The 23090-nt window shown below is 37.2% G+C and overlaps 1 protein-coding gene across 3 annotated transcripts in view; it reads left to right on the top strand.

Annotated features, from left to right (window-relative positions):
* Positions 1 to 23090, top strand: part of GRID2 (glutamate ionotropic receptor delta type subunit 2) — a 790688-nt gene that overhangs the window by 184821 nt on the left and 582777 nt on the right. For all 3 annotated transcript variants that reach the window (XR_013924346.1, XR_013924347.1, XM_080368765.1), the window contains exon 2: positions 20687 to 20842. Coding sequence is in view for 1 of the 3 variants with exons in the window: in XM_080368765.1 (XP_080224891.1) it covers positions 20687 to 20842 (156 nt within the window). In the remaining 2 variants the exon portion in view is untranslated. The remainder of the gene's footprint in view (positions 1 to 20686; positions 20843 to 23090) is intronic.

The raw sequence follows: 23090 nt of genomic DNA, 5'->3' as shown, positions 1-23090 counted from the left end.
CAAGAAAGTGGATGTAGGAGGAGTGCAGCAATTAGGGTTTATCGTGGTAAATAGATAGATAGGCATTTCTAAAGTAATAATACAACTGGAAACCAGAGAACTGAAGTCACAATTTCTTTTAAATAGCTTTTTTTTTACAAAGTCACTCTAAAAGTGTAACTGAGAATAAAAGTTTGGAATGGAAAATAAAAATGTACAGAAGTGATTAGACTTATTTTGTTATCTTTTCCTATTTAATTTTTAAGCATCGTATTTATATTCTAAAGGCAGACTAGGATTTATAGGTATGATTGAAAAATACATTCCTGAGAGAGACTGCAAGAGAATGCAGAGGCTTAGTGGGTGATGATAGGAATAGATTGGAAATAGTGTGGTAAATGGAGCAGAGAAACAAACTGGAGCTAAAGCTGAAAGGGAAAGAGAGGAGTTGAGAAGAGGGTTTAAAAAAGGATCCAGGCATTAGTGAACAGAACACTGAAAAACAAAACTAAAGAAGAAATTAATGAGACTTGCTAAGAGTACCCATGCTTGAATGTGCTGTAGGCTTGAGGTCACATAACACAGGATGAGAACAGTATAATGGGCTAATCGATCCCATTACCTAGTTAGCAAGGTAAAGTTGAAGCATGTGGGTGCGAAAAATTGCCAAGGGGAATTTGTTCCTTTGTTTCCAAAGTCTGCATATGGTACATCCCAGAAATGCCAGTATCTTTTGCTCAATAATCCATTTAAAAAAACATGGAGATTTTGTTGGTTCGTTGTTGTTTTTTTAAAATAATAAAAAACAATTATTTTACAGTTCAGAATGCACTCTCCAGTCTTTTAATACTACTCAAAATATTTGTCAAAGAACTCAAACTTGGCAAGCCATTTCTTTTTTCCTTTTTTTCTTCATAAATTTGTAGAGTTTGAAGTAAGATGTGTCTACTCAATAATCTAGAAAATCTTTCATACTTCGGTGGTGTCACCAGAAGCAGCTTAAGTTTGTGAAGCAGTAGAATAGTTTTAAAATCTCTCAATGCATGACCTGCTCATCAGGGGTAGTTTCTGGATGACAGGTTTTGATATCTTGTGGCTTAGAAAATATTCTCCTTTTTTTGAGGTGCCCTGCAACAGATTGACAGACCTCTGTTTCTTTTGATCCCATCCTCCATAACGTTTACTTCTTCTTTGATTCCCTGTCATTGCAATAACATAGAGGTCCTTAGAAGCCTGTCTTCTCCTTCCTGAAGCTCGAGGGTTAAAAAAAGAGTAATTTGATGCAGTTTGTGTGATTGATAAAGAACAGATATCACAGTCTTTCCTATTTTGTCTAGCAGGGTGACTTTCTGCCATCCATCGCTTTGACAGCCTCTCCCTGTAGGTTGTAATTTCATTCTTCCTTCAGGTGTGTGTAGGCCATAGCCATGGCAACTTATCTTTTTACCATCTTTTGTTTTAATTTATAGTGGTTGTGGTATAAGCATCTCTTTAGGCAGTTCCTTTACTTGGCCACAGGGAAGACAAGAGAGGGCATTCCCTAAGCTGACAAATGTGTTGCTTTCCCTAAGGGGAAACCTGAAAGGAACCAGTTTGCAGTGTGTGTACATTTTATTGTTCTTTAAGCTCAAGGCTAGTTGCCGGTTTAATCTGGTTTGAAAATGAAACAAAACCAAAGTTGCCTTCTGGCTTGTCATTGACTTTTAAGGTCTTCCAAGTCACTGTCCTTGCTCCAGAAGTTTTAAGCTTGAAACTATGTTAGGCCTCCTGCTCTTTTGAGGCATCATTCACCCCTATGTTCATTTACCAGCAGAAAAAAACTTCTGAATAATCTTCAGACCTTACTGAAGTCCTGGACAATGTTTCTTCAGGAAATGCATCTATTTGTGACACTGCAAGTAAAATATTTATCTGGAGGATAACACTTTTTTTTTGCTTTCACCTCATCATTCACAAGTATCTTTACACAATAAAACAGCTTTCATTAGCGTTTATTTGGTTTAATTTCATTTTTTAACATTTTATTTTGCTTAAGGAATTATTTAGATGGATGTGAAAAAATGTAGAAAAGCTGCATTTTTTTCGCAAAAAGTGGTAGAATAGGCATTGTCTTAAACGCCTGTAGTGCATAGACTTTGTCCACATTTGAATCCCAACTTGCATGTCCCACGTTGAGGTTTGTAACTCAACACGAGCTCTTTCTGCCCAAAAGAACTTGCTCAGGCTGGGTTATTGGCCAAATCATTGGTCAGGCTACCTGTCTTTTAAAAAATGCATGATTAAATTTTGGGAGACTGCTCCCTTCAGAACATAATTTTTGTAAAGCAATAATAAAGAGGTGCAAACCTACATGTATACACGTACATGTGTGTGTGGCAGCACACATGCGTGCAGTGGAGGGGTGTGCCGCCCCAGGCAATGCCTTCTTTTGAAACCCTGTTGTCCTTGTAGTGAGGAGGGAATGCGGTGAATTTCCACAAGATTGGTTTAATTTCAAAAGGAGGAAAACATTTCTTACTTCCCAAGGGGTTATCTGTGGATTCCTTTTGGGGGAAAAAAATCCAAACCCAGAATATTAAATGTGTATGTGTTTCTTTAAAAGAGCGGCTCCAGCAGATACAGCATAGTTCACAGCATATTATTCTTGAATCCAACAGGATGAATATAAGTTGCCAACAACAACAACAACAACAAAAGGGGGGGGGGGGTGCGGGGAGGCAGAGGGAGAAACAGAAAATGTGTTGACAGTGGATCTGACCAACACAGCCTAAAACAATAGGATGCATGTTTAGCATGACTGGCTCTATTCATCCTCCTGTCAGCACTTGGCATGTCTGCCCCTCAAAGGCAGCAAAGCTACAGGAAGTGTCTCTTCCTCACACAATATATATAGAAATTTCCTTGACACTATGTTCTTCAGTTGCAAATGGATAGTCCTGGTGGGTTTTTGATTAGCAAACAGCTTTGAAAGATCTGGTAGCTTAATAGTAATAACGCTGAAGGATAATATGTGTGCATGAGAGAGGCCTACTACATAAATCAGTGTAGTGAATGTTGACTGGGTAAGCTTTTCTCTTAGCATGGTATTTGAGCCTGCTGAAATGTGTAGGAAAAACTGTCTGCACCCTGTAAATGCTGTTTTTCTGTTCAGATTACCTCAACTACATTGAGTCCTAGGGTGACTTTACGATCAGCTGCTCTTCAAGAATGTGTTTACCTTGCAGATGACATGCAGCCTATGCCGTATTTTCCTTTAAAGTACAACCTCAGGTCACTCTTTAATCACCTGCCAAGCCCTTCAATTTGGCAAGAGAGATGCTTGAAAATGACAGGAAAAAGTGAACCTCCGATTACTACTGTACATTTGCAACACTTCAGCACAGGACTTCACTTGCACAATGCCATTCTTTTGCAAAATGGCTGCAGCCAGGTCAGGTTGCCTGGATAATATCTCTAACCCCACTGTAAATCCACGGGAAGTAATGCAAAGTTAGAAATTCTTTTTTGGTAACTTGCTTGCCATTTCTGCCTCTTCTTTTTTTTTAATCTCATTTACAGCTTCTGGAACTGCTCTTTTCACACTGACTCCTGTTTATAGGATTTGCAATTGAAAAAGGGGGAAAAATAAACTGAATATGTATTGAATATATATTCAAATATATTCAATTCTTTTATAGTGTAACTTAAACTGGTGGACATATGAGAATTCCTGACAGAGGGTTTCAGTCTCTATCTACTGGTGATTTTTTGCTCCCTGGAGTAAAGAGCTAAGCTCTTAGCATTGGTTTTCCAAGGCTGCAAAAATTCTGTCTATTTAATTACCGTGCCCTACCAACACTGAGTCTCCATGCTTGGTGAGAATCTGGGTTTGAATGGTTTTAAAGATGACGGACGATACATGCTCAACTTGTGTGGAGATACCAAGCAGTCCTGTGTGCATTGATCTATTGAAGAATGTAGGTCAAGTGTCAGGCTTTTCCTGAAACCCAGAGTTTTTCAGGTTTCTCAGGAAATGTGTCACAAATAACCTTTCTGAAAATTAGTTCTAGTTTCTCAAAGAAGCAGTTAATTACATTCCTATCAAGACTGTTTCAGTACCTGAACAACGTAACAGGTGAAAGGCAGGTTAGCCTCTCTGCAATGATAATCATGATTACTTTCCTGCTTGCTGCTTAAAAACCCTCTTTTACAGGTTCTTTTTTTATTGAAATGGTAATAACTATTTATTTAAAACCACATATACTATTTCCAGTATCTGAGGGTAACCTGGTACTTGCATGCTTTGCATCACAGACACCACACACTTCTTGAAACTTGGTTCTACTCCCCTTTATTTTCAGAAGATGACGCCAGGATTTTGATACTGTTGCAAAAAGCTGCATATAGTATTTGATAGTAAAAAGGCTGCAAAAAGCAGCCCAGGAGATACTGGAAGATATTTTCAAAAGAAGGTTTATTACTTAAATGACAGTAGAGATGCAGATTGCTATTGATTTTTCAAATGGTTTTGGAAATACAGGCTACAAAATAAAGATATTGTTGATGAAAGGTGCATGGATAGCTGTTTACTGCTGGCTTCTTAGAAAAAATAACTTCATTATAGGAGTTTATTAGAAAATGTTTTCCCTTTTACATTTAATGAGCGATTATGGCTGCTCAATCACTCTTAATTTTTTTTGATCATCTTATTGTGCATAAATTTTCCCATCTTTTAATGTGAGTTCAGGTATTATTTTTGTTCCTGAAATTCTGCCTAATTCTTCTGCATATTTTTGAGACTAAAGTAACCAAATATAAAAAGAACAAGTGCAAGAAAGGCAGGTAATCTGTAAATCTATAATTGTAGTATGGTAAACAGGCTCTTCTAAAGTCGTAGGAAAAGGCAGTTGGAAGATTTTATTTATGAAAATTTAGGTGGAAATTAAAAGGTTTTATAATGACTCAGTAGCATGAGTGGTCACTTAAAGAAGCAGAACTGGCCCCACAATGTTGGGTTTTGGTGATGGTGGTTGTATTTTTTTTCTTTTCCAGATTTGCCACTTTTTTTAATTGTGGGTCCTTATTCTTTAGGGTTATAACAAAATGAAGCTTGTGACGTGGACTCATATAATAGACTATATATGCTAATGCAGAAGAACTGTAATGAAATAGTCTTCGTTAGCTTTGTCGTTCTTTCATGTTCTAGGATAGAGCCTACAACCCCCAAATGACTTCTACCTGAACAATTTTTGTTACACTTTTAGTAAGCTCTGCCTTCATTTTGAAAATGCATCATGCCATTTCTCTTTGGGAAAACATGTTCTTTTCCTTCTTCACTTTCCTTTAGAGAGTGTGTATGCATGAGTATGCACAGATAATAATTCTGCCGAGTGTTCCTCTTCTGTGAGCTTGTATATGCATTTTCATTTTTTAATCAAAGTTTCCATGAATTTCATATTGCATGGTGGCTTATTGCAGACTGTAAATACAATGTGACCTTTTAGCATGATGTGTTTATTTAGATACGCTGCGTAGATAAGAAAGGGAACTTCCCTACCACTTTATATAAAGAAGTATCAAGGGATTTTTTTAAAGTAATTAGAGAAGCGAAATATGCTAAGTCGTTCATATTCAAGCCTGAGTTAACAGGTTCTTTTCCCATTTTTCTGGGCATATGCCTTCAGACACAGAGAAATAAGCAGAAATGGAGACTAAAAGCTTCTGAGGATATGTAATTGTTCCAAAGCCAGTTTATAAGAGGTGGAATAGCTGGTGTTATGTATTCAATGGTAAAAAGTTACTCAGGCATCAAGCTTTTATCAGCTACTGGGGCTTGGGTCAGAAACACACATGGTCTGCATGTGTGTTTTGTGATTATGTTCCGAGATGACCAAACCAAGAAGCTGAAACTTCAGCCAGAATACATCTTGGTTTCTATAAGCAAAGCTGATCATAAAGCTGTGTTTTCAAACCTTGCTCTTTCCTGAATTGTAAGAAAGAGAGCCATAGTATGAAAGTCCTTTGGGATTTGCATCCTTGAATTTTCGATAGGAGTCAGATGCATGAACTGCCTTGCTTATGAAGCATAGTGGAATGTGGAGGATCCTGCGATTTTCTTTTGTATTCTATGACATTACTGAAGAACTTGTAAAAAGATCTCAAGAGCTCTGCTCTGTTTTATTCTGTTTTAGGAGTTTAAACTCCTATGTCCCATGAAAATGTCCTGGCCACCAGCACAGCATCTTGGTATTCTGTAGCATACATATTTACAGCACCTGTGAAGATGTTCCACTGTCCAGAAAGTAATTGAAAGTTAATTGAAGCAAAGGCCAATGAAAGTGAAGGAGGATGGGAAGAGAAATGTAGGAAGGTTCTCTATAGTAATGGCACAACTAGCAGGGTTCTGCATTCTTTTGCCTTCTTCAGTGCCTGATGTAAATTGTACCTTATGCTTCAGGGAGTCTTGTTTTAGAATTCTGTTTCTAAGACCAAAGAGGAAGAATATGTTGGGGGGGGGGGGGGGGGGGGCGGGGAGTGGGGATCACACCGAAACCCAGTGAAAAGTGGAAATGCTTATATGTGAATGGTGTGTAAGATGCTTTGTGAGGCTTATTTTTCTTCAGTCTGTAAAAGGAATCATCAGATGTTTTACTGGGATGACTAGAGGCTGGAAGGGTAATACTGAAAGAAAATCCTCTGTAATCCAAGAATCAGTGAAATACTTTAATACTTTTTGCTTGCCCTGTCAATCCAATGAGTAATTTTTTTTTTTTTTTTTTTTTTTTTCCTGTAGAGCATTAGCTGGTCCTGAGTTCTTATTATTTCTCTTTTATCAAGAGGAATTAAGTGGAATTTTGCTCATGACACCTTGGATTACAACCTACAATTTGATTTTAGAGCTGCATATCTGACTATAAACTCACATTACATTGTATCTGCAATGCAGGATATGGAAGAGATCTGGATGTGAATACGCACTTGTAGTACCATTTCATCACTAAATATTCCTGTTCATTAAGGGCCGGTTTAGTATACTTACTCTCTTGTTATGCAGTGTGTACATAGCTCTAATCCTGGGCAGTATAGTTTTCATCGTCTTCAGAAATTTTATTTTACAATAAATTTAACTTAGTTACAGACAGGAGATGATTGTACACTGATGATCTAGCATGGAAGATCATGACTTCAGTAAAGGAGTACCCGCCTTTAAAAATAAGGAATTTGAAGCCATGCTTGCAGCTGCAATCTAATTCTTAGAAATGCCTGTTCTGTTAATATGAAATATGGAATATTTAGATATCCTCTTTTTGCTTGGAAACAAGCCAACAAGAGAAATATATTAAAAAAAAACCCAAATCTGAGGAATCAGTTGTGTTTGCAACAGTCTTCTAGGGAATCCCTCTTGCGGTGCTTAAATTTGCAGGATTTTTACTAACCTCTGAAAAGGAAATCAAGTACTAGGAGTAATGGGTGCAAGAAGCATTCATATTAGGTAGAAATTCATTCAACATTCTCCGAAATAAAATGTGCCACAATATACTCAAGGTATTCTGCATTAACTGGTAATAATACAGTAATAATTAATTAAAATGATGCAGTAATAATAAGATTCAAAACCTGTAGACAAATTTTAAAGCTTTATGTCTAGTCATGTGACAGGCCTGCAGGCAAAATCAGTGAAAGCTAAGTTTGCTCACCTTTTCCCAAACCATAAAAGGATTTGATTAAGGCAGAAGTAACTGGAAAGTGGAGCTAAGTGTATCCACTGAAGTATTTAAGTACAAAGGAGGCCAGAATTTGGATTCTAGAGTTGAATGAAACATGTATCCTTCTGCTTCGTAAAATAATTTCCTGATTTTCTATAGCATTCATATTTATTATATACATGATTACTAGGGCTGTTTTCTCAAAGTTGCATTGGTAGTTTATAAGCAATGTCTTTTCTTAAGCTAGTGAACTGGGAGAATTGCTAATAGTGACTACAAGAAGGATACTATGAAAGTTACGCTTCTCACATGGGTTTTCCTGTTCATTCATCACTTGGGTACTTATCAAATGACAGAAAATAAAATGCATATTGTTTATAGGTACTGTGCTGCTGACTCAAAGGAAACAAAACCTCGATCTGTTCCCAGGATGTTGGTAACAGGAACTATTTTAGTTTCTATTAGTATTTTGTTAAAAAAAAAATATCTATATTTTATGATAGCGGGGGTTTTGCTTGTTCTTTTTTTCGCTTTTGTACGTTAATAACATTTTCTCAAAATGATCTGCTGGCTACAACTGGCTGCTGCAAAGTGCTTCTTTCTCACTTTGGTTGGCCCCTCACAAACTTGATCAGTAGAGATCCTGAAATAATATAAAGAGTTTTTATCCCTCCACAAGTATAACTTCTGGAATTTTTAAAATTCATTTTCCAGTCTCTACATTGCATGTTTAAATTTGAATATGGTTAATGACACAATATTTGTCTTGGTTTTCCAGTGTAACATTAACTCTTAATTTCTTTAGCTACTTTCAAGCTTGCATTTTTCTTTCTGATTTCAATAAGGTGTTAAAATTAAAAAAAAAAAATTACCTAAGTTACTGAATATCAAGTCTATTCAATTTAAAATGATCTTCAAGACATCACACACAAGATTTTTGTCACCTTCAGTTTGCAGCCACTTCAGTTAAAAAAAGAACCATGACAATCAAGCAACCAAGAAAACAAACCAAAACCCACAACCTCCCCCCTTAAAGCTCTCCAAACAAAAAACCCCAAGCCTGGTTTCCTATTAAATTTGCAGGAAAAGTAGGATCTATAATAATAACATACTTACTATTATTTTAATATCATTGTTCCAAGATTATATGTGTTAAGTGATAAAGTAAAGACAGGTACTTTGAGTAATCAGGTTTTTATTAGATTCTTCTAATTTTGGCAGGCAACTAATTAGAGAGTGTCTGAGAAGTCACTGCACATCTGCTTAATATTCCTTAATCTCTAAAATGGGAATATAATTATTCACTTGCATAGGGCTTTTTATAAGTGGTTCTTGACAGGAAATAAACCAAATGTATGGTTCTAGGTTTCATTAAAACAGTCAAAGGCCAGGTTAGTTTCTAAAAAAATATTTGTGAATTTGGGGTGATTTGAGATTATAGCAACTGTGGACCTGAAGCTGGAGGCTGACATTATGCTTCATTTATTTCTCCTGTGGTTACTTCTTTAAATGGTAGAGAAATAGGTTCTCAGCCCCACGTTTGTAATTAACCTACTACATAGCACTATCTTAGGAAGTCTTCTACAAATGTGGGAAAGAGGAAGGGAATATTTGGATTCAAAGACTTGTTTGAAACATGCACAAATTATGGAAATAGCTCAGCTGCTGTCTCACTCTTACTTTTAAATTTTGCCTTCTAAAAGCACAAAGGTAATAGAAACCAATGGAAGAAATAGTTCTTCAGTCCTCACATAGTTTCTGTCTTAAAAATCAGAAATTATGGCTTGATTTTAAAAAAAAAATATGTTTTTTTTACAGACATATATTGCATGCTGTGAACTACTAGCACAACTTGACTACATTTAATTGACCTGCAGTGAGGCTTTGGGAAATGCAAATTCACAGTCATTTCATATGACAGTGTTGCAATTTTCAGAGCTTTATATTGCTGAAGAACTTAAGGGCTATTAAAAACAAAGCATGAAGTCAAATTGCAGCAGAGAACTGAAGGAATTTAAAGCAGGCCTTTTTGGTCATATTTGGTGTGTCTCATGTAGAATGACATTAAACTTTCCTTATATTCCAGTTGTTCCTTTGCCCTTTCTGAAATAGAAGCATCATTACCAGAATCTATTGGGTGAAATTTTTGAAATAGAAAGTTTAACACAGCTTACTGGGAGTTATATTCTGAGAGTCTATTTTTTTATACACTTGTGTAAATTATAAGTTTTCAAATTAGAAATTATTGTTTCTAACATGTGTAAGAACTACAAAGATAATACGGCATTATCGTCTATAAAAAGTGGCAAGGAATTTAAGTATTCAGTATCCATCATCATGAAGTCACTTTGAGCCCATAGCCCTGCATATCTGTAGAGCAAATTTTAAAGCACCATGCATTGTCCTTTTACCAAAATGATAGAATACAAAGTTTACAATTAAGGGCAGTAACACTACTTCAGCAAAAGTGTTGAGAAGTAAATAAGAAACGTTAGTAGAGACAGGGCCGTTAGTACTCTTTTTGGAAAGTGGCTATTTCTTAGGGGATTTTTATATTTTTATAACTATTTTTTGTGTTGAAGTTGGAAAGTGATTGCTTCCAGATTTGTTACCCTCTTCGTGACATAAGAGTGAAAGAGGTTACATGTTAATTTTCTACAGGGCAGTCCTGCCTTGGCAAGAAAACGGGCTAGATGGCTATGAGACTAATTTGTCTGGTTTCTTCCATTACCATTCAAAGACTGTGTTTGTGTGTAGGTTTGTTGAATGCCTCTCCTCCAGCAGAATAAAAACCCACTCTAGAGAAAAGAAAAGCTGTTTAAGACAAGGATTAATTTCAGAGTCAGCCTTTGCCTTTTAGTCAGGCACATAAACCAGTTTTTCACTGCTGCTTTTCTCCCTGTTGTTATGTAATTCTCGACCATGGCATTCATAACACTACACGTGGTATCAGATAGATTTTTAAAAGCAATATATTTAACAGGTGTCTGTCTGTACTTCTCTGTGACACCCAGTGAAAGTAAGTATGACCCATCACTGGAAGTGTTCAAGGTCAGGTTGGAATGGGGTTTTGAGCAACCTGATCTAGTGGAAGCTGTCCCTGCTATGATACAGGGGGTGTGAACTAGATCTTTAAAAGTCCCTTACTACCCAAACCATTCTGTGATATGCTGACTCAGTGCCTCTCTGTCTTATTTTACAACGAATAGGAGGCTAAATCTATATACAGTGTAGTACTCCAGAAATAACCTGTTCCTGTAATACCCTCCCAATGGCAATCTTTAGTGTCAACACTTGTATTTCAGTGTTATAAGCCAGGCTGCTGTACTGCATGAAATGATTAAACTATGTGCAGCAAAGGCTTGTGTAAATTTTAGAGTGAAATAGGAAAGAAAATGCAAAAAACTGTGTTTCAGAAAATCTCACACTGGAATCCTTGCGCTTTTACATCTCTCTGTGTGTGTATGTAGGCATAGTTTTGTGTGACTTCAGCATATTGGTAATCTTGGTCTCTAAAAAGTTCAGCTGCTAGTGGAGTCAGGTGCTGCAGCTGCTCCATGTCATAAAGAAATGGCTTGGCAGCAGTCTTCCTTCCATCTCTACCTACCAGTCTGTATCATTTGATTAATTAAAGCATTAGTTTAACTTAAAAAAAATTACAAAGTAGAATTACATGTTAAGGTAGAGCAACAAGTATGACAGGAAGACAGTAAGCCATGACAAATGCTTAACAAAAGGGGGTTTTTAGGATGCAGTCATCCTTGTTGACATAGCTTTGTGAGGTATTCTTGCATTCACAAATATGGGCTAATAAAAATGACGAAATAGTATATTGAATCAGTGTTCGCTCTGGTTCTAAAACAGCATATAGCAAGCTCTGAATGTAGATAATAAGTTTTCTTTTTAATATTTTGTTCAAGAATGCAGATACTATTCAGCAAATTTATGATCATCACACTAGCTTTCTGTATGGGATATTAATAACATGGCAATAATATCTACCAAACCAGATGCTTTTCACAGCTAGACCCCAACTTGATAGTTATGGATATGATAGAAAACATGAAAAGCTTCTCATTATTATCAGCTCATTTGTTGCATAATGAATGTGAAGATATTATCTCTGTAGTTAATCACCACATCAAGTTTATAGTGGAACTGTTGACAAAATATATCTTAATTTTTACCCTGTGAAAGGTACATTGCGTATAAAATGTATTGTTTATATGATGGTAACATTGTGCCCTGCTGCATCTACAGAAGTAGATAGCAGTCTCCAATGCCACAACAGGTATTTATGCAGTATTTTTCAATTTGCAGGAACAAAATCTTTGTGGTTCTGCAATTTGAGCAATCAGTTGGCTATAAAAAAAGCAAGACATATGTCAATTGTTATTCCTTTGATAAAGTAGTTTTTACACTTCTACTGAAATATCACTTAAGTTAACGTGAATAGAGAGCAACTGAGAAGGGATTTTATTATTTACTAGGAGATTTTCTAGAATTGCCTTTTAAGATGCGTTTGATTATGTTCATGAGTTTATGAGGATGCTTCCTACTGAAGCATTGACTTTCACTGTATATGTACATCTGTTCAGAAGACCTTATAAAAAGCTGAGCCTTTATTTTGTTTGACAACCTGTTAAGCCATCTAACTACTTCCAAAACTGGGTAGTTTACTCGGGGAGGGGGGGGATAATAAAAAATAATATAAATATATAAAGTGTAATACCCTTCTGTAGTCAAGTTATTTAAAACAAATATTAGATGTCAGAAACAAGCAGAGCTATGTTGGTTGTTTTACTGGGACATTGGGACAAAATCAATCATGCTTAAGCAGAAGAATGGAGAGATTTCTCTGTGTTTAGATGATAAATACACTTTTCTTACTTTCATTGTATTTGAAACAGATATTGCCTCTTTGCCATACTGAAAAAAACTGTAAAATTCCTCATTCACCATTTCATTTCAAATATTTAAAGTTAGAAACCTGAAAGCAGTAAAGGGAAGGAATTGCTCTGTTGCCTGTATGATGTTCCAGCCATATAGCTGCACTGAGAACACAGGGTTAATCACTTAAAAAAGGAACAGAAATGGGCTGTGTATTTTTACAGTGTGGCTTGCAGAGTGAGCAGAGGTACCTTCTGCAGTGGTTAGAGTAAGTGGTGCCATACAAAGTTGGCAGCTCTGCATTAAGCTCAGCAGAGTCTCATTTTAAGGTGTGACTTGAGAGAGATTCATATGCCTAAAGTTAGGCTTGTGTATACATAACATTTGCTGAAATTGGGTGTGAATGGAGAAACATGGAGGAAAACACTTTCATTCTCCAATCCAGCTCTTTAATCTTTGGTTTAATTGTTTTGTCCAACTCAAAGGGTAGCTTCTCTAATTCCTTGTTTTGTCCAACTAAAAGGGTAGCTTCTCTAATTCCTTAATACCTGTAATGTGCAATTTGTTTGTATACGTCCACCAGATTGCAGAAGAAGATGGCAAGATTTTCAGGTAGGATGGCTTCCCTGGAAAATGATGTGGGTGGTTTTTTTCATGTATTTTCATTAGGTGTGGACTGTATACTTGCTACATTTTTTTTTCTCATTAGATTAAAAATGAATGCAATTGTGGTTGCTTAAAAAATGTGTTTTGGAGATAGCAGCAACCTGTATGCAGGTATATGTAATGTATGGTCAGCCACTCTCAGTGGTCTTGGGGAAAATGGCATTGCATGTGGTGTGGCCTGGTAAAACATCAACCCTTCTATATCAGAAGCAGACCTTTACAAAAGTCCGTTGTGGGGGGTGGAGACAGTAAACCTGATGCTTCTGTTGCTTGAGCAGTCTTGCATCAGTGGTAATCCCGAAACCGCAGTGAAGTTTCTCTGGGCTCACCTGTGCTGCTTAAAGTCACATGTGGACCTTCCATATGTATGTGTAGATTTAGTTTTGGCAAAGATATTCTGTTAAGGTGATTATTTTAACTTTCTTTTATGTCTGATATTAAATAGTGAAAGATATGTGCTGATGTATTGTTCAGTTTCTTTAGCTGTGTTTGTGAAAATACAAGGTATGTAAAGTAGAAAGAGAAATCGTATCTTTACAGTTTGGTGGGCAGGAGGACATTATGTTCTCTGCAGAAGGAACTGGCACAGGTGCTCTTCATCCTACCCTGCTGTCACTTTCACCATCATCATGGGAGCTGTGAAAGTCTTGAAAAATTAAAATGAACAAACAAGTAGTGTTTTCAAAAAATTCAGCTTGGCCTAGATGCACTCTGGGGCCAACATCCCTGTGGTGCAGAGTAGGGAGCCTCTGGGGACGAAACGCCTGAGGCTTGTGACTTCAGATGCAAGGGACTGGCTCTGCCCCGAGATAGAGTCCACTCGCTGACCCCCCATGAGTTAGCCATGGTCCTCAGGTCGGGGGGCTCGACCCCCAAGCCCTGTGCTGTGCCTGCCATCTGCTGTGTGATTGTGAGGTAGCTGAGGACACATCTGCTGGAAACTCCCTCCTGATACAGAGGAGATGGAAGATTTCCGCTCCCTTTGTGCAGCAGTGACAAAACCAAACTTACTGTGCCCTTTCTAAAGGGTTTCTAAAACTTAGTCAACTTTAGAAAAAGGTAAAGCATGCTGATGTTTTCCCTTTGCTGATAAAAATCAAGATGTGATTACACATATTCAACTGCCTATCAGTCAGTTGGAAAACTTAACAGATGCTCTAAATGTGTCACAAGAGAGATTTAGGGTCCAGCTGTATGTAGTGCATACTGAATTCCATGATAATGGCAGTTGTGTGCACAAGGGAAGGTCTCTGTATGTGACCTTCTAAATTCCTACATGAGTGCAGCTAGACTCTCAAACACATCAAGTCCCTCTTGTTCTTGTTGATAATAATTCCATTATGACATAGTTGGCCTTCTAAAGCTGTATGTATACATTCAGTCAGACACGATAGTATGTTGTATAGCCAGCCATTTGCCATTATAGTTAAAATGAATTGATTCTATACATTTTTTTCCAAACAGACACTCATATAGGCTACAAATAACATGGTCTTTTATTCTACAATGTATCTCAGGATCTCAAATACCCGTCTTATTGATTTAAACCCCCTGAAATTAATGTCTCTTAACCTTATTTCATATTGGGGAGCTACATCTGTGGCAATATGCTCATAGCCCTGAAGGAAATCTCTGATGAGGTTTGCCATGAGGACTTAAACCCCCTAGCTTCCAGTTCTGAGTGTTAGCAGAATGGTCACCCTTCTCCCAGCAGCAGGGTAAAGTTTCTTATTCAGAATAATAATGAGATAGCAGCAGTAGATAATACAGTGGAATTGGGTTCAGACACTGGAACAGGCTGGGGCAAAGAATTTTTGTCAAATCAGCATCTGCTGGGAAGATCATATAGTCACTCAGAAAGTTACTGTGTTTTACAGTTCCTCATTTTCTTCCTTTTCTCTCCAAACATTACTGGACTTGTGAACTAGAAAATTATTGAGCAAAGTGTATATTGATTCTATTGGTGAGGTGTATGTGTGTAATGTTATAAAGTAAAAATCAAGCCTATGTGCTGAAATTGAACTGTGACCTCAATTCACAATGGCATTTAATCCATGTACTCCCCCTCCTCTTTGAAATGAAATGCCTAATTTCCTGAGACTAATATGGGACATTGAGGTCCAGAAATGTCATACTTTCATAGATAATAAAATCGTAATACTTGAAAACACTGCAAGCAGTGTACTTTGTCTTTTCTTAGTCAATAGAAAGATGAGCATTGCTTTAATTCTCTTCATACATCATCCTTGCAGTCACGATGCATTTCTCTCCCATTTTTATGTTTTCTGGGCTGATTCTACTAAACTGTGCAAGTTACTATAGAAATTGAGTAATCACAAAATGTTCAGGATTGGAAAGTACCTCTGGACCACCCCACTGCTAACACAGGTTCTCCTGGAGCAGGTTGCAGTCTTCTGTCCTGGTGGGTTTTGGATATCTCCAGAGGAGACTCCATAGCCTCTCTGGGCAACCTGTGCAAGTGCTCTGTTACCCTCAAAGTAAAGAAGTTTTTCCTCCTATTCAGAAGGAACTGCCTGTGTTTCACTTGGTGCTGTCGCCCCTTGTCCTGCCACTGGGCACCACTGAAAAGAGCCTGGCCCCATCCTCTTGACACTTGTCCTTAGATACTTGTACGCATTAATAAGATCCCCATTCAGTCTTCTCCAGGCTACACAGGCCCGGCTCTCTCAGCCCTTCCTCAAAACAGAGATGCTTCAGTCCCCTGATCATCTCCACAGCCTTCTGCTGGAACCTCTCTGGTAGTTCCCTGTCTCTTGACCTGGGGAGCCCAGAGCTGGACCCAGCACTCCAGGTGTGGCGTCACCAGGGCAGAGTAGAGGGGGAGGACAACCTCCCTCGAACTGCTGGTCATGCTCCTCCTGATGCACCCCAGGATGCCACTGGCCCTCTTGGCCACCAGGGCACACTGCTCACAGGCAAGTTGCTGTCCACCAGGATTCCCAGGTCCTTCTCTGCAGAGCTGCTTTCCAACAGGTCAGCCCCAGCCTGTACTGGTGCATGGGGTTGTTCCTCCCCTGGTGCAGGACCCTACACTTGCCTTTGCTGAACTTCACGAGGTTCCCCTCAACCCAGATCTCCAGCCTGTCCAGCTCTCGCTGAGTGGCAGCATCAGACTTCTGGTGTATCAGCTGCTCCTCCTGGTTTTGTGTTTTCAGCAAAATTTCTGAGGATACACTCCACCCCTTCATCTTGGTCATTGATGAGTAAGTTGAAATAATAATAGAAATAGCTGATAATATCTAATTTAGATTATATTTTTAAATGTATGGGTCAGTAGAACAAGTGATCTTTGAAAAGTGTTTCTAATGATGTCATTACTACTTGGTGAGTTTATTGAGCATTTGTATGATTTAGTCTAGGTACATTTAAATTGACAGATTCCTGGTGACATGATTGAGCTGAATGAGATAGTTAAACACAAAGAATTCTCTGCTAAGCTACAGGACACTAGTGATGTGCTGAGGGTTTTTTAAAAAGCCAATAGAGAATTACATTTGTGCTTTCCTCATCCAGATTCTGAAATAAAGCTGAAAATAATGACATGCTAATAAAGCAGGAGGGGAAACCGGTGCAAAGTAGTTGCTGTGTCAGCATGTCGGCTCCTGATGTGATCATGGGAATACTCCTTGAGTATAGTTAGTAATGACATGTTTAGTGTGATGCCTGTTTTAGCTGAGGTGAGCAGTGGGGGTTGAAAAGAAATGAACAGCATCTACTTTTTTACAATTTTGAAGACTTTTTTGCTTTGTAAATAGTTTTTTTTGTTGCATCATTTTCTAGAGAGTGAATGTCTCACACTATCTGTAGGAATAAATTGCTTTTTTCTCCTCAGCTGTTCATTACTTTCTTTAACAAATTTTCTTACAGTTGAAAGGGTTCATTTTGGGCACGTACTCCAAATAAATTTGTGATCATTCCGGTTCTCATTTTGCAGCTGTACATGAAGAAATGAGAGCGTATGTAGCTCACACTATGGAAGTAATTTTAAAGTGTGATACCATTTATTTGGATTGTTTGTTTGACTTGGTTAAAAGACTATTTGAAAGAAGCATCAAAACTTCAGTGTGACTTCAAGAAAATCATACCTTATACTAAAAGTATTCGTAGCTAAAGGCTACATTTTGAGCTAGCTGTAAAAATTTAGATAGACCTGTTTCACGTCAGAAAATTCAGTGCTGTCAATAAGAGGATGATTCCTTAAACCACAGGAAAAGGAAACTATTCCAGCATGATTAGTACAATCCAAACAATATATTTTATCTTTTCATAGAAATTACTATTCTTTTAGAAAACAAAAACAGTACCCCCCCCAACCTGTGTAATGTAGAGATTTATATAGACACATGGAACATAGCTGAAATAAAACACAGGGACCTAAAAATGTATATATGAGAATAGTAACAATTTCAAAATTATTCAGGGATTTTGTATTTTGGGTTTTCTTTTGGCGGGTGTGTGTGTGTGTGGTTTTTGTGTGTGGGGTTTTTTTGGTGTTTTTTTTTTTTGGGGGGGGGGAAGGGGAAAATGGTTTGTTTTGGGTTTTTTATGTTTTCCAATTTATTTAACAAGTGAGATTAAGCTTTGAGAATCAGTTATGAAATAAAATTTCTCTTATCACTATTTGGAGTGTAATAATGCACGTGCTGCTTGTACTGCCATGTCCTGAAAGGAGCAGTGTCATCTTTATTATATCTTTAAAGGCTTTTTGTGTAGCTAAGTTAGATACTCTAATGAATAAGGCCTTAGTTTCTGAATGAAGACAATCTAATTCTGCTAGGATGCTCAGGCGGGAACTATGATTACAACTTCTTTGCAATTCACCTGCATATGTATTTGTTTTACTGACGGAGATACTCCTGCACTAGAGCGTGGATAATGTCTTGTTTCTGTGAGGTAGCTTGTTTGAAATGTCAGATGTAGCGGTGGTTAAAGGAGAAATTTTGAAGTTTGCATCTGATACATGGAGGCATGAATGAAATAAGCAGTGGTCAGAGCAAAACTGGAGCAATTATACTAGAGCGAGAGAGCGTAGTTTGTGACGGCTGCATGAAGTTTCATCTAATCTGCTTCCTTATACCTTTAGATGCCATCAGATGCAGGATTTGTGTCAGGCTGGGAAATGGGCAAAAAAGCATTGGAGTTTGTTGGGGATATATGTGTGTGATAGGAATAAGAAAGATTCTCAAGAAGGAGCATCTGTTGAGTAAATTAATGCTGGACTGACAAATGCACTGTCTTGGGAGCAATTCTCCGCTGCCTGGTGGAAGGGCTGTGGAGCTCAAGGGGATTTTTATGGTGGCACATGCCAAATCCTCTACTCAATAAATGACCTGGATTATTCTGGGGACAACGCCAGGCTTAAGCTGACATTTCCCTTCTTTAGAATAAGAAGCTCTACTCTGCAGTGTTGGCTGGAAGGTCTTTGTTTTGCCATGCTGTTTTGCAACACAGTCAACAGCTGCCCTGTGTATGTGTAAACCTGTGTGTGTTCCCTTCCTTCCAGTGTGGCATTTGTTACAGAATCACTCTACAGGGATAGAATTCAACTAATTATTATCATTATTTTCCAAGTTTGTTTGGTTTTTTTGTTTGTTTTTGGGGGTTGGTTTTTTTTTTTTTTTCTCTCCTTAATCTTAACCTTGTGACTTAGTAGCCATTTAGAATTGTTCCTTCAGATGTTTGCTGAGCTATGTCATCATTGCACAGGGGTGTCCCACAGTGAAGCATTTGTCAGTTTGCTTTGAATGGTCCATGAGGTTAAAACCAAATTGTTTTAAGGGCATATTGTTGGACAAAATCTTTGTACCCTTGAAGGTTACCTGGGTACACAAATACTTGTCTTTGTGGAGAAGACACAGTTTGCAGCACCTTCCATACCAAGTGTGTTCTCAGCCATGTTTAGTTTTGCTTTATGGAGCTAAATAAAACAAGGGAAATAGAAACGGGGGCAAGGGAGAAAATTAATGTTTTCAGCTGAGATTTGCACAGAGATGACAGGTGAATGAGGTGGAGAGGTAAAGAACAGCTGTTCCAGATGGCAGCAGCTTCAGGAGGGAAAATGCTGGAGTCAAAGCGGTCAGATTGTAGGAAGAGATGACGCTCATATAGGATGAGTGGTGCTGGCATGGAGATGAATGTTGGAGGTCAGTGGGAAAAAGGTGATAAACATTGCATATGAGGTTTATTTCTCTTAAAGTAGCCATTTCCTTTTTCAGTTCTTTCAGCATCAATTGCAGGTATTTAACTGAAATCAGCAGTGATAAGCATTTTCTGTTCTCTTTGGCTGCATCACCACATATGCTGCCTCAGTTAAGTTTTTTATTGACAACAGACACTCACAAATACAAACCTGAAAACTGAAGAAATTTCATAATTTTTAAATACAGTTTTCAAAGCCTTGTTTTGAAGCATCCTGTCTGTCTCTTTAATGTACTGCCTGGAAAGAAAAGCTTTAAAGGTGCTTGAAAATCTAAAAGCTCTGATTTGAGGGTTTTAAACAATATAACATTCTTCATAGGACTATAACAATGTAATTTGTGCCATCTCTGCATAAATGGTTCATACAAGAAGCAAATGTAAATTAATAGGAAACGAGCGATGTTAAAACCCCTATAGTTTAAAGAAAGAAAAAAAAAAAAAAAAGAAATCAAACCCTAAACCCTCTGGATTAGCCTTGGAGTTCTTTTTCAATACAGCTGAAAAATTGGCTGGGTGAGGGTCGGCCATCCTCACTCTACCACCTCGTGAATTTAATGGTTTCTTGTTTGCAACGCACTGGTTACATGTTTTGGGGAAAAAGGCAAAACAGTCACTTTCTGTCAGATTTATAAAGGCAGAAGATATTTTAATTAACTGCTTAAAGTTAATTTACTGATTTCAAGAGTCAGACAGTTAGCTGGAGTGGTTGTTTTACAAATCTAATAGGAATTAGACTTGAAATAGTTTATATCAGCTGCTGAACAGTCTATTGATCATGGTTGTCAATTCTTACTCATTTTCCCAGTGCTGATACCATTTTAGGCTTAACCTCCCCTCATTTGAATTTTATATTTCTAAATTGTCAATAGACATGATGTTAAATGTATATCCTAGCCTGTTGCAGTCATTCAGTGTACTAAATGGCACTTTTGGAAAGGTAGTTAGTACTCATTTCTTGGCCTTGTTCCGATACAGATTGTTTTGCGCTTTAACTAGATTTCCCCCATATTTCTAGCTGGAATCAATGCTTCTCCTCAATTTATGCCTTAAATTATGTCAAAATGCAGAAATCTTGTATATTTTAAAGTAGCTTCTGGGCTCTGTGTTGAGATAATTGCTCTTCAGGAGTGAGCAAAGGGATGATGTTATCGTGTAAAATGCTTAAGTGCTTATGATAAATGCTTGGGATACTGCAGGTGAAAGGTGCAATGTAATTTTTGGTATTGTTTTTTTCTTTTTCCCTCCAGGGGCAATTTTTGATGAGTCGGCCAAAAAAGATGAGGAAGTTTTTCGAATGGCAGTTGCTGATCTCAACCAGAATGATGAAATCTTACAAACGGAGAAAATCACATGTTCAGTGACATTTGTGGATGGCAACAATCCATTTCAGGCGGTTCAAGAAGGTAGGACATGTAAACAGATTTCTTGCTGTTGTTTCTGCAGAGACATGCAAAGTACTACACTGATAGCTTCCTGGATTTATAAGTTTGTAATTTTTATTGGGTTTTTTTTACACAGAATATCAAATATTGCATTTATTGCAAATATTTTGGATTTAGCCACTATGGTTTGTGTCGGTCTAGTGACTTCAAAGCTATAAAATTAGCTTTTATCTATTTTGTAAATAAAGGCTCTTGAAGAATGGTAAAGTCAGACAGTTTGTGTACATCTTACTTCTTTTGTAGGCTGTTTTGAAGTTGTTGTCAAAGTGATAGTCCTTACTTTATGACTATTTAATACTACTTCTTGGTTTAATTTTGTGCAACTAATAGCACTTAATTGGAAAACATAGGTTGTTGTGTGGAAAATCTTTTCAGCACATACACTGAAGAAGCTACCTCTTTCATAGGAGGGATTAGAGATAACCTGATGACTTGGAAAGCCACCTGTGTCCAATATGATTTTGTACTCAGTCTGTCCTTTGTTATTCCCCAATTATTGGACAAGAGATGAGGATGTTGCTTTGGGCTGCTGTGATAGCAGTAGGATGATAACAGGACTCAATATTTGAAATCCCTCTGAGCTGGATTAGCAAATCGCTGGTGTGACTGAGCAGTTGTCTGGCAAGACAGCTCCATGGAGTCTTTATGCATAGGGACTCAAATCTGTTTTCTAAGGATTTGTTGTTTCTTTGCTGTTCTGTCATACTAACTTCTGCCTGAGACACATAAAGACATTTATTGTAGGTATAGTATTAAACTTTTCTTAACAAGAAAACAAAATTTTGCTGACTTTCTGTATTCTTATTTGTTCTGTATTGACACTTGAGGTAGAACCTGAGATTTAAACAGCAAATGTGCAAACAGTTGCTCTGATGTTTGTGATTTCAAAGGTCAACACCTGTTTGGCTTCAATGGATTATTGACAAGGCAATGTTAATAAAAAGATCTTTAATGCTTATATGACAATTTCATATTTATAAAAAATATATTTTTTTGAGAATTTAGTATTTTTTGGTTTGTTTTGTTAGTTTTTACAAATGCATAGACCTGTGTAATGAGAAGTGTTACAATTTGGGCTTGATAAGGTGGGGCAGAAAAAGAAGTGATTTGAGAGTATTCCAATCAGAATCAATTAAATCTGTTTCAGTCTGAAAAGGCAAACATAAAAATGGAAGCTGACAAATACTTTTAGAATCCAGAGGGGAAAAATGTGTGAGGTCAATCTTTTTTTAGATACTTTCCACATGGTTAGTATTTAAGTTTTCTTCCATTTTGTCGCAGATGGATAATGTTAGCTGATGCTCCATGATTAACATTAACACCAAAACTTAATAATTAATTTCCTTTTTCATTGTGTTAGATCAGTTGGAAATTATTTCTCAGAATGATGTTTTAAGCAACTTATTTATTTCTTACTTAAAGAAAGTAGGGGTGTCTGAAGTAAACATTCCAAAGAAGTTAATGATCTCATAGTTCAATATTCTATTACTTATTTTTGCAGAAGTTACATTTGTCATTTTTGAAAATATCTTGGTCGAGTCAATATTTTAAATGTAAATGGAGTAGATTGGACATAAATTTTATTTCCATGTGTTAGGGGGGAAAAGGTCTGTCATGCTACTGATGAATTCAAGAAAGCATTTGACAGTAAAAATTGTTTCTTGTAAATGCATGGTGAAATACAGCTGCATAGCTAGCCAAGCCTCATATTCACTATCTTTTATGTGTTTTGTTTGTCATAATTTGGGTTGAAGGATAAAGGTTGCATCTTTTGTGTGCATTTATCTGTGAATTTTTTGCTTGTTGAACTATTTTACCACAGTTAATATTTTTTCTTTTGTTTTAACTGAATATAGGCATAAGCTGCACAGTAGTATTTCAGTTATTTTTCACCAGTTTCCTCCCTTTCTCCTTTCCTCCACATCTTTATATCACTTGTCCCCTGTTCTTAACTGGATTTCTTACAAGCATTTGTAGTAGGGAAAGCAACCTCTGTTAAGTGTTGCCCCATATTTCATAGTTTATCCTTTGGAAAAACATTTAGCCAAAATATACTATAGTAAATGCCAGAAACACTTAATCTAAACACTTAGGCCATATCTGTATTCCATTTGTAAAAGAAATACTAGAAGGAGACTAAATCTTATATTTTTAAATGTGTATGGCATTCAGTATGCCCAAACTTGCTGTTTCCATGCCAGCGTGACTG

The sequence above is a fragment of the Falco punctatus genome (genome assembly GCF_963210335.1).
Source record: "Falco punctatus genome assembly, chromosome: 1".
NCBI lineage: Eukaryota > Metazoa > Chordata > Aves > Falconiformes > Falconidae > Falco > Falco punctatus.
Note: the sequence above shows the minus strand (reverse complement) of the source record. Positions and strands in the feature narration are given on the sequence as shown.